Below are 12,014 nucleotides of genomic sequence, written 5' to 3' on the forward strand. Positions count from 1 at the left end.
CGACTCTGGGGTTGCGGCGCTCATCTCGCTTTATTGGCCGAGGGAGCCGGCGTACAGCTTCCGGGTCATGTGGCCAGGATAACTAAGCCGCTTCTGGCGAACCAGAGCAGTGCACGGAAACGCTGTTTACCTTCCCGCCAGAGCGGTACCTATTTATCTACTTGCACTTTGACATGCTTTCGAACTGCTAGGTTGGCAGGAACTGGGACCAAGCAACAGGAGCTCACCCTGTCGCAGGGATTTGAACTGCCGACCTTCTGATCGGCAAGTCCTAGGCTCTGTGGTTTAACCCACAGCGCCACCCGCGTCCCTTACAAGAAGCCATACATATATGCAATAAAAAGCAGGCAAAACATTTAAGCCAGATATCATGCACTGACTAATGTGCCACACTAATTCTGTTGGGCTTCACTAGATGAGGAATGTTTATTTAGCATTCATCCTAATTCCCTTGCATAAAATGCGCTGGTTAGACTATGTCCGGTCTATATGGAACATTTGTTTTGATTTGCTTGTGGGGTGTTTATACATCTTCCCTGAATTCATCCCATACTTTTCAGAATGATTCCCCATCACTTTCTTAACTGCAAAGAGTCCATTTTCTTTAAGTACTTTTTTAAAAAAATGTGCGCTTTGTAGGGTTACCATATTTCAAAAGTGAATATCTGGACACACAAAAGTTGTTGCAGGTTCCACTTGTAGTCATTCATATATAGAAATATGCTTTTACTGAAACTAGTTTCAGTCTTACTCAGGAACGTATCAAAACTGCCAGGGTACAACCTATCAACCGGACTTTGGCCACACAGTTGCTTGAAAACTTTAAAAAATAGGTCAGGTTCACACCTCTCTATCTATCACAAGGGGGAAGATGTTTGCAGAAACATGTGGTTGAAATGCAATCCAATAACTTTCGATTTAGTTAGAAAGCAGAACTTTGACACACGTGTAGTCCCAGTGAGAGCTAGAAAAGCGTGGAAATGAATCTCAGAAGTACACCTCCCAAAAAGGAATTTTATTTTATTTTATTTTTGCCTCTGGGTCTTGAGGCTGAAGCTCCAAGAAATTCACCCCAGAAGAAGAGGGGCGACACTGGGGAGAAACATCAGGGTCGGAGGCGGGGCTAGCGTGTCAAGCCCCTCCTCCGAAGGAGCGCTGGGCCCGGGGATTGGTCGGCACTGATTTGCAAAACCCCGCCTGGCGGGGAAGACTCTGGCCAGGCTGCTTGGGCATCGGAGCGCCTCGAGGAGAATCCGCAGAAATATTGTTTCTCTGCCCCGCCTAAGGAAGTGCGCTTGTCGCGCCTGCTCCGCGGATCTTCTGGCTGGCTAAAGCGGTCGGATCGAAGGCAAAGCGGCTGAGGCTTTGGCCCCGCAGCTGATGTCTGGGTTATAATAGAGATCACCCGGGGTTGGTTAGCTTCCCCTGGACTTGACCTGCTCTGCCACCCGCGTTTTGTTGTGGTTCTTGTTGCTCCGAGGAGACATGGAGCTGGCGGCGGGACTGGGACTGATCCTGGCGCTGTGGGCTGCCGCGGAGCCCGGGCTGGTTGAGGCGGGTAAGAGAAGCGCACGAGTGTGTGTGTGTTTGTTTGTTTGTGTGTTGTTGTTGTTGTTGTTTATTGTTGGGTTGGTTGGTGGATAACTTAGCCGCAGCCTATCTCCTAGGGGCTCCCCTTCCCCAGGATTCAGGGAATCAGCTCAGCCAAGCTAGATTGGCACAGATCACACTCACACCCACCCAACCCGCCGCCTCCCCAGGTGCCGAGGAATTCCCTGGGTTGGGGGAATAAATAGCCTGTCGAAGGATAGATGAATTTGGCTCCAGCGGTGGGTGGGTGGGGGGCTTTTCGCACAAAGAAAGGTGGAAAGAACCAGCTGCAAGCGTAGCCCCTTTCACTGGAACGAAGCCCCACCGAATTCAGCTGCACTTACTTCCGAGTAGACGTGGCCAGGATCGTTCTGCTGAGCGCCGATGTTCCGCGTTGTCTTGCGCAGCGCCTGGCGCACGGGGCGAGCCGAATCCAAAATGAGCAGGTGATCTTGGCGACGCGCGACCCTTCCGCAACATGTTGGCTTCTCTGGTCATAGAATCATAGAATTGGAAGGGGTCCCGAGGATCATCTAGTCCAACCCCCTGCAATGCAGGAATATGCCGCTGTCCCTGACGCGGGGATCGAACCTGCAACCTTGGCGTTGTCAGCACTGCGCTCTAGCCAACGACGACCAAGGCGGCGACGCCCCGTACCTGGGAATAAGTCCCATTGAATTCAGGACTAGTGATTTCCGAGCAGGCAAGGCTTAGCCTTGTACCGTATGCACCGGGCTGATACAGCTGACCTGAAGCTACTTTGGTTATCTGGATGAGCTGGAGTGGCCCAGCCTTGGGGGCTTTCTCTGTCTCGTTCTCTCCCCCCTCCCCTCCGCATTTCAGCTGAGTAAGGATGTGGCTGGCTGAAGGGCTCAAACTTCTTGTTGGGTCTTTTTTAGCAGCAGGGAGAGAGGGCGAGGTTGGAGAGTAAGGAAGAAAGGATTTAGGGCCCTGGCTCCAAATCTCCTCCTGTCCCTCCACAAGGTTCTCCAAAAAACCCACTTTCAGGTCCATTTCACACAAGTGTCCCCCCAATCCATTTTTGTGTAAGGGTTAAAAAATAATTGTAATCAGTGTTTAGATTCAGTGAACTACCCTGAGACCTGCAGGTATAGGCCAGTATATAAATTCAACAGATAAATAAATCTATTTTAATATTTTAAATAGATTTTAACTTTTCTGGGACAGGAGCCTGCCCTCTTTGTCCTCCCTAAAGTACCACTCACACTGATGGTGCAATATTGACCATGGCACTACGCCATCATTTGCAAATAATGTGCATGTCTGCACATGTTCGTGTTGGTATGTTAAAAAAAAAAAACGGACCACAGGGAACCACTGTCAATTACAGGGGCAGGGATGGACATGCATGCAGTCTTCACATCATCCTTAATAATATTAATATTGATGCTGTTATCACAGGGTTGCCATATTTCAAAAAGTAAAAATCCAGACACAAAAGTTGTTGACCGTTTCTTGGCTAAGTTGTTGAGCTTTTTTTGGAAGGAGGGGGGCAAAGTTGGTGAGCTTTATCGTTGTTGTTGTTATTATTTATTATTATCATCAGTGTGTATGATGTGCTGCTTTTTACACATCTTTTCCCTGGCTCAGAGGTGACATTCATTTTGTGAAATACCCCCTAAAGTCCTTGCCAGTCTTGCTTTACCTAACCCTTTGGGATTATTAACCCATTGACACTGCAACCAGTGATACCAGTCGTGATAACACTGGGACTGGGGGCGGGGAGCGTGCAAAAGGCAGGTAGCCCATCTGTAGTAGAGTGAACGATGCAATGATAAATGGAGCCGGAACCAACGAAAGGCTGAGACAATAAATTATACATTCACCACCATCCACCTCCCATCTTTAGTTCCACAAAGGGCATCACTGAGACTAAGGATGACAGCAACTAAAACTGATGGAATACGCAGAGATGGCGAAACTTACCGGAAGAATAAGTGATCAAGTTGAGAGACTTTTTTTAAAAAAGAGAAAATGTGTTGAATATATGAAGATAATTAAAAGAATTAGCAGGATTGACATAAACCCAAGCAGTAAGAAATAACTTAAAGGAAGTATAAAGGATACATTTGTGAACAGGTTTGAATTGGTGATCCAGTAAAAAATATGATATAAAATAAGAAACTGCAGAGAGGGAGGGAGGGAAACCGCAGAAAAGGTAAGGGAATAATTTCTATTGTTGAAACATTGTAAAATGTGAAAACGCAAAATAAAATTTAAGAAGAGACTTAAGGATGAGGATGCTGACAGGTTGTGCCAGTCTCTGGGCTGGTAAGAAGGCAGGCAGGTGGGGTAGGCTCAGGGCAGGCAGAGGTTTGTGGCACAACATCCCATTTGCCCTAATGGGCCAGACTCTATGAGCACTACATCCTATGGCAACAAAGTCCATGACAAAGGGCATGCACTTGCATGTTCTAAACCATTAGCGCCATGCACATGCAAAGGTGACAATGATGTGAGTTAAAAAACAGAAGAGAATACAACAAGGGAAAAATCCAGCCAAACAGCAGTATGCTACCTGGGATAGCTCAGTCGGCAGAGCATGAGACTCGTAATTTGAAGATCTTGGTTTCTAGTCCCATGTTGGGTGAAAGATTCCTGCATTGTAAGGGGGGTTGACTATAGAAGACCCTTGTGGTCAGGGCTGGATTTAGGTTTGATGAGGCCCTAAGCTACTGAAAGTAATGGGGCCCTTTCTATAGCAGGCGGAGCCCATTACTTACATCATAGGAGCCTACACAATACAAAACACTGTTGCTGTATGTAGGTTTTATTTTATTTGTTTTTTATCTTATATTTTGGAAATGTACATCCAGTTTTTTCCCCTTTAAATTTGTTGGAGGTCCCCAAGAGAGTGGGGCCCTAAGCTATAGCTTGTGGCGTAGCGTGGGGGGTGCAGGGGGGGGCAGCCGCACCGGGCGCAACATCGGGGGGGGGGGCGCTCGCACTCGCAGCTCTGTGCCTGAGTGCTAAAATCCATGGGTTAGGGGGGTGCAAATTACTTGCCTTGCCCCGGGTGCTGACAACCCATGCTATACCACTGCTTATATGTAAACCGGGTACTGCTTTTGGTCCCTTCCAACTCTATGATACCACTGACCAAATGCTAACCCAGCAAGTTGGGTTGGCGGAAGGAGATTCTTGGGAGATTTGAACTAATCGTTCAAACTGCAATGTGGTTTGTACAATGACAAAGGAAAGCAGCAGCAAAACAGAAGGACCGTGATTATTTGAAGGAGGTCCCCAGGACGCAGCTTCTGTGGCCATAGGTAGATTGAGGTCTACCAAGTGGCATCTAGTTTTATGTTGTTGGTGCTAATGATGAGGTGGTGAGCATCGCAGGTAAGGAGCAAACCACTCGTGCTGCTAATGGTCTGAAGGGCTAAAGGCAGTGGCAGACCTCGGCTCCTCAAATTTCAGTGACACCTTGTACAACACCAAAATCCAGCACCCCTGCCTCTCACCTTCCTTAGTTAGGGTGTCATAGTTGCAGTGTCTGCTGCAAAGCCCCAAGAGTTCAGCACTTGGTGCGAACCGACCAATCACGCTCCCCTTGATCTGCCTTTGCTAAAGGACTCTTTTGGCTTGCTTATGGTGCTTTCTTATTGAAAGCTGGATAACTGGAGTGTTATTGTTGCAGTGCTGCATAAAGTATGGTATGTGCTGTGCATTAAATAGGTGCTTTCTCATATTGGTGAGCAGAGTATCACAGCTCTGGGAATATCAGCCTCCCAATTTTCCCATTAAGCCTGCTTTAAGAAGTTAAGAAAAGACCTGCAGAATCATACCAAAGGTCTATCTAGTCCAGGCTTCTGTTTCACACAGGAACTGATCAGATGCCTTTCAGAAGGCCACAAGCAAAACCATTGGGTCTCTCCTCATGGTTATTCACCTGTGACTGGTATTCAGAGCAAGATCAGAAAGGAAGAGCTAGACTTGTTGACTATTTTGAACAATGTTAGGTTTCATATAATTTACTTTTTCTTTTCAAAATCCCCCTCCTCCTCCTCCCACACCCATTATTGCTTGTTTGGCTTTCATTGGTGATATCCAACTGGGAAGATAAATCTATGCTTGGCACCATTTCTATCTTCTCTGAACTTTTGTGATCCACATAAATATATGAATTTGGCAGGTTTGCTCCAAGGATACCTGAGATGAGGGATACACTTTGTGCACAATCTTAGCAAATGTTTTGTGGAAATCGATGCCAGATAGCAGTGCAGAGTCCTATGCCTGTTTACTCAGAAGTAAATCACAGTAAGTGGGCCTAGGGCTGCAGCTGTATAGTTCTTGCTGGATGGCTGCTGAGTTTTAGGGATCAGTGAAACAACAATTAAATAGTTAAGAAGATAGATGTAGTTCCAGCAGTCGCAATAAAATGGCTTGGAGAAGAGAAAATCAAGCAGATTTCACCACAGAGCAGATGATTTAGAATTACTGTTTATTAATATATTTACTTTAATGCTAGCAAAAAATAAGCAAATATGAGATAAGTAATTTCATATTAATAATAAATTTAGCATGAAAGGACAATGTGAAGTTGCAATTCTAGCTGTACACTTACCTGGGAGTAAGCCTTTTTGAACTTAGTGCTACTTTTTTCTGTGTAGACATGCTAACAATCCTATAGATGTTTTCTAGCGTTCATTTTCCCCTTTGAGCCAGTGGCTGCCAAAACAGAATGTAAAATCTGTCTGAGTGACATACATTCAGATAAAAAGCAACTCTTGAATGAAATATTCTGCTGTAGCCTAATTATTATAGAATAATGCTTTGCCAATGGACCTTATGACATTCCATTTTGTCTTTGAATTACAGTCTTTCATAGCAGCATATTTACATTGCATTTGAGTTTTTCTTTGGTATTGCTCATGGAACAGAGTTCCTGTTTCAAGTGACATATCAGATATGAATTACTAAAATCATCGTTTTGGAATCTCAAGCGTATTTAGAAACCAGGGCTTCTGTTCTGGAAAGCCGTATTCTCGACTTCCATATGTATGAATGTGACTTCCATTATAGGAAGCTGTCTCATCCCTGAGTCAGAAAATTGGCCCGCCTAACTCAACATTGTCTACAATGACTGGCAGTGCTCACCAGAGACTGAGGCAGGAGTCTTTCCTGGACCTACTTGGAGATGTTGAGGATTGAACTGGAGCTAATGAGGTCCTTGACCACTGAGCTATGGCCATCATTGAACTATGGATGCACTTTCTTTCCTGTGGGGCACTAATCTGGCTTGCTGGACTTTGCCATTGCCATGAGAGCAGACTGTGTGCCCTAGAATGTGCCCAGTTATAGTCCACTTTATTGCATATTGTGGGAGAAGGATCAATAGTCGCCTTTTAAAAAAAGCTTGCCTGCCATTCAATTGAGGGGGTATCATTTGAAAACCACTTGTTAACGTAACCCACACAATTAGTGCAACGAATGCTTGAAACATCTTACCTAAACGCTTAGAACATCTTCCCTGAAATGGGTTTTATAGTAAGGTTGCCATATTTCCCGGACATAACCGAAATATGGCATTCGGAACCAGTGTCTGGGTGAAAATTGCTTCAGTGTGGGGGGAAATCCAGACATATGGCAACACATGTCGGAAGTCTAGCTCAAAAAATGTCATTTGTTTTAGAGCTTTTGCAAAAAAAGAAAGAAAAAAAAAAGCTCAACTTTTGTGTATGGATTTTCACTGTTTGAAAGATGGCAACCCTATTTTATAAGAACAGATGAATTTTAAGCTCCGTGTAATTCTCAGCTCTTGGGTAGCAAAAGAAGCATCCTCTAAAAATCTGAGCAAGAGGATTAAGTTAACTTCGAGAGGAGTTACTACAGCTTCCATCAACTTCTGTTCTGGACTGCAACCCCTACCAGCCCCCTGCCCATGCTAGCTGGGGCTGATAGGAGTTGCAATCCAAACCACATTCATATACAGTGGTACCTTGGGTTACATACGCTTCAGGTTACAGACTCCGCTAACCCAGAAAGGTTAAGAACTTTGCTTCAGGATGAGAACAGAAATCGTGCTCTGGCAGCGTGGCAGCAGCAGGAGGCCCCATTAGCTAAAGTGGTGCTTCAGGTTAAGAACAGTTTCAGGTTAAGTACGGACCTCCGGAATGAATTAAGTACTTAACCCGAGGTACCACTGTATGTTCATCTTCACATACACAAACTTTGCTGTTAATAGCTGCAGTGGGATCAGCCAGCTATTTTGCACACCAGACTCTCCCAGTTTAAAGACCTCTTCTTTAAGTCAGTGGTCTAACGCTTATATTGATGTGTTCCTCAGAATAGTGTTGAATGAGGCTAATTAATTGGAAGCACTGGCAAATGATGAATTTATAATTAATTGGTTTTTTTTAAAAAAAAAAAAGTAAGAAAAGAATTAAGTTGTTCCTGAGAGAATGAGATCATCATGTAGAGTCAAGTTCACTTCGTTTCAATGCCCCACATCCTTTAGTTAGACCTTGAAGTTAGCGGTGCAACAAAACAGGAACTCCACCCTTGCTGTATGAATTACAGAGCTGAGTTGCTAGCCTCTGACCATCTGCCCATTCTTCCTGTTATGACAGAGCTCATGAATTTCTGTATGATGTGTGAAATCCTTCCTAATTTAACTCTTCAAATGCACAACCCCTATCCCATTGACCTGCGTGGATCAGGCATGGGCGCAGAATTTTCATACAAGTGAGTTATGTATGACACATATAATCACATTTTTGTTGAGTGTGTGTAATTTGGCACGTTCTTTGGTCTGGGACTGGGGCAACCCACTCAGATGGGCAGGGTACAAATAATAAAATTGTTACTTTTATTGTTGTTATTTTGCAGGCTCATCTGTTTCATTAGATCCACCATCCCTTAGCATCCAAAAATCTGTTATTACTGTAACAGCCAATGATACGCTACAAATTAATTGCAGGTAAGGCTGCGGCATCACATTGATGGTTGTGATTATAAAGTGTGTGTTCTTCTGAATCACTTTCCCCCCTTTTTACTGTGACTTTCTTTGCTATATTTCCATAATAGATGATAACCAAACAAGAAGCATGTAAACAAGGAACCAAGGAAAATCCAAGTGTGTCTAAGCATTCCTGGTTCACCTGTTTAAAGCTTTAGGGCAGAGGTGGGGAACCAGAGGCACCTCCTTGCAGGCTCTTGAGATTCTCACTTAGCCACACCCTTCCTTGGCCCTGATCTACCCCTTCCTTGAGCACTTTTGCGTGGCTGGAATGTGTCTTTTAACTGATAATGTCTCTTGCTGATCCCCATATTGAGTAGGTCAACACAGCTCCCTGCAGTTTGGGACTCTTCTTTAGGGTGCGTGACTATGGACTCCCTTGGGGGCATTGCTATGGGGTCTGCCATGATAAATTCCTCATCATGTCAGAGTCTACCGTTACTCATACCTCTCATTTTTTCCAACTTAGTGGTGAAAGAGCTTTGGAATGGCTTTGGCCTAACAACCAGACCAGTGCTGAAAACCGAGTGACGGTGACAGACTGTATAGACAATGTTTACTGTAAGATGCTCACTCTTACAAAAGTAACAAGCAATGACACGGGAGTCTACAAGTGCCTTTACCAAGACAACCATACAATGTCAAGTGTGTATGTTTATGTACAAGGTAGGTGCTGACCGGAGTGGTGTTTTCCCCCCTATTTAACTATTTGGGAAATTGAAGATTAAAGCTGCAGTTCTATACCTTTGCTTGTCCTGTTGGAGAAATGGGACTTGCATCTGAGTAAACATGCATAAAGTTTTAAGGGGCTTCATAGAGCCTCACATACCCACACTCTCTTGTGAGCAAAGAAACTTATTTGTTGACCCTGGCATTTCCTATAGAGAGGACTACAGCTTACATTCTCAAGGCAGATAATGGGTGCTTGGGGCTTTCTATATTTATGTTTATAATTGATGATCATAGAATTGAAGAGTTGGAAGGAGATCATCTAGTCCAATGCCCTGCAAGGCAGAAATAGGCAGCCATCCCATACAGGGACCAAACCTTGGTGGTCCCAGCACTATATGCTAACCAACTGAGCTATTGAGGCTCACTAAATTTATTAAAAGTTTCTATATATTAAAATAACACCAAGATGGTGTACAATAAAACCACTCAGTAGAAAGCAACGATTCAAAAACACTTCCATACCCAATAAAAACAATTCAATAAAAGCTACATATCCCAATTGCAGGAATTATTCGGTATCAAAATAAATTGTTTCCTTGGTGCTCGTAATCAGCAGTTAACATGGTAAGCTGGAAGAGCGGTAGCTGACCAAAATACTGTAGTTGGGTTTAGCAGCAGTGGGTAAACATTCTGGACCTGAAGGCTGCACCACCAGGTGGTAGATGTGACCAAACCCACAGCATGTGTGCTGCTGCAAAGGCCACACACATCACATGCACACACCAGAGCATGCAAACATGCTGGTGTCTGCATCAACCACACATGGACATAGGCCAGACACAAGGCCTACCTAGGAGTTGGTGCAGGCCCAGTGGGGCACAAAAATCACGCCTCTTCATTCTGTCTCAGCTCCTCTGGCAAGAGAGCAAGGACGCCTCTGGCCAGACAGGATGTAGATCACTCTTTCTCCCATCCTCAGATCAATTATCCGGTTAGCAGGGGAATGAGGTAATCTCAGTCCTAATCATTGTGCTCAGCTGGGCAGAGAGTTTGAAACATTCCCATCTGCCCCTGTGCTATGATCAGGATACAGATCTGTTGGGGGTTCCACCTGCCATTAGTTCCACTGTATTAGGACTCCAGCTTCCTAACATGGAATCACTCATTTACACTGTTGTATATCAGTTTGCTTTTCAAATTAAGAAGTATTGGCAAACTGGTTGTACTGTATTTATTTGATCCCCACCCCTGCTTCCCGGCAGATGTTGCAGACCTTCCCGATGGCCGGTCTCCGTTTGTGACTTCCGTTAGTGATCAGATTGGTGTGGTATATTTAACTGGAAACAAAACTGTGGTGGTACCCTGCCTTGGCTCCACGTCAAATCTGAACGTATCTCTGTATGCGGTAAGACAAAGGAATTGCTGCCTTTTGTCCATTGTTTTAGTAGTTCTCACTCATGGCATCATGAAGGGTACCAGCGCCATTACCATCCCCCCAGTGAAGCTGAGCTCATTGGAGTGGGGATGGAGTAGGGCAAGGTGGCAGTAGCCTCACATGTTCACATGCACTGTCACCCTAGAGCTTTCCTGACCTAACCCCTTCCTCCTTGACCTGTCCCATCGTTGTTCCAACAAATGCAGTGATGCCACCAGAAAAGCATCTGCTGTCCCCATGACTAATTGCTGCTGACACCTTCACACTTTCTTTACATTTGGAGGAGGGGTTGATGTCAAGAGACTATGTTGGTGGGTGGGATGAGAATGTGGTGGACAACTTGGACATCCTTTCAGTTCTCTGAGACAGTTTAACCAATTGATATATCCTGGTGTCCATGCAGAAGTACCCGGAGAAAATATTTGTTCCTGATGGCAAATCGATTACATGGGACAGTCAGAAAGGCTTCACTATTCCCACCAACTTGATCAACGACGTGAGCATGGTCTACTGCAAAGCGAAGATAGATGGCAAAAGTTACCAATCTGTGATGTACATTGTGGTAGTTGTAGGTAAGCCATTCTGTGGCCATCTTATTTGTTACTTACATTTTGTTTAGCTTAATGGAAGGGGGTTCAGCAGAACAGCATGAAGTTGTGTTGCTTAACGTAACCATCATCTTTCTAAAACTAAAATGGTATGGATTTCAACTAACGTGGCTGTCCGATAGTGTCTGGGTGAGAGTCAGAGGAAGAAACATGTCAGGGTACTGCCATCGGAACAGGCTAGGGAAGGACGGGGGGCAGTTGGATTACAGGGAACCTCTGAAAATCTTGCGAAGCACTTCCTCTTCCTGTGGTGAGGAAAGCCACACCTCCAGTGGAGAAGAGAGGAAAGGACCAGAGGATGCTGCTGGGAGCCTCAGCACCGCTCCTGGTCAAGCCGGCCAGAAGGGAAGCACGTTCCTTCCGTCGCCCACCCTGCACAAAGGTGTAAAACGCAAAGAAGGAAGGAAAAGCTGGGGGTGACGAAGCTCTTATGTTGGGGGAGGTCCTGGAAACAACCACTCCCGGATTCTGCTGGCGATTCAGGCAGACATGAACTTGTGGCTCTGCACTGAAAATAGTGCTGCACCAAAATAAAACCTGTAAAAGACTAATTACTCATGAGCAACCACCACTGCCATCTGACAAAACCCAACCAGTGGTGTGCAGTCAGTGGACTAGGCTAGTCCCCTAAGTGTTCCTCTGGCACCTCATTCCCAAAGCTTGGGAAACTTCTGCAATGCTCACACGTGAAACATTCCCCGCCCCATCACCCTCTCAAGCTGGTGCC

General features: G+C 45.2%; 1 protein-coding gene across 2 annotated transcripts in view; it reads left to right on the forward strand.

Moving 5' to 3' along the window:
• The first annotated feature begins 968 nt into the window (after nucleotides 1-968).
• The window catches only part of KDR (kinase insert domain receptor), a 49,955-nt gene continuing 38,909 nt past the window's right edge, over nucleotides 969-12,014 (forward strand). For both annotated transcript variants that reach the window (XR_014568052.1, XM_083755380.1), the window contains exons 1-5: nucleotides 969-1,558; nucleotides 8,443-8,533; nucleotides 9,042-9,238; nucleotides 10,507-10,649; nucleotides 11,083-11,251. Coding sequence is in view for 1 of the 2 variants with exons in the window: in XM_083755380.1 (XP_083611506.1) it covers nucleotides 1,486-1,558; nucleotides 8,443-8,533; nucleotides 9,042-9,238; nucleotides 10,507-10,649; nucleotides 11,083-11,251 (673 nt within the window). In the remaining variant the exon portion in view is untranslated. The remainder of the gene's footprint in view (nucleotides 1,559-8,442; nucleotides 8,534-9,041; nucleotides 9,239-10,506; nucleotides 10,650-11,082; nucleotides 11,252-12,014) is intronic.

The sequence above is a fragment of the Podarcis gaigeae genome (genome assembly GCF_964106915.1).
Source record: "Podarcis gaigeae genome assembly, chromosome: 9".
Classification (NCBI taxonomy): domain Eukaryota; kingdom Metazoa; phylum Chordata; class Lepidosauria; order Squamata; family Lacertidae; genus Podarcis; species Podarcis gaigeae.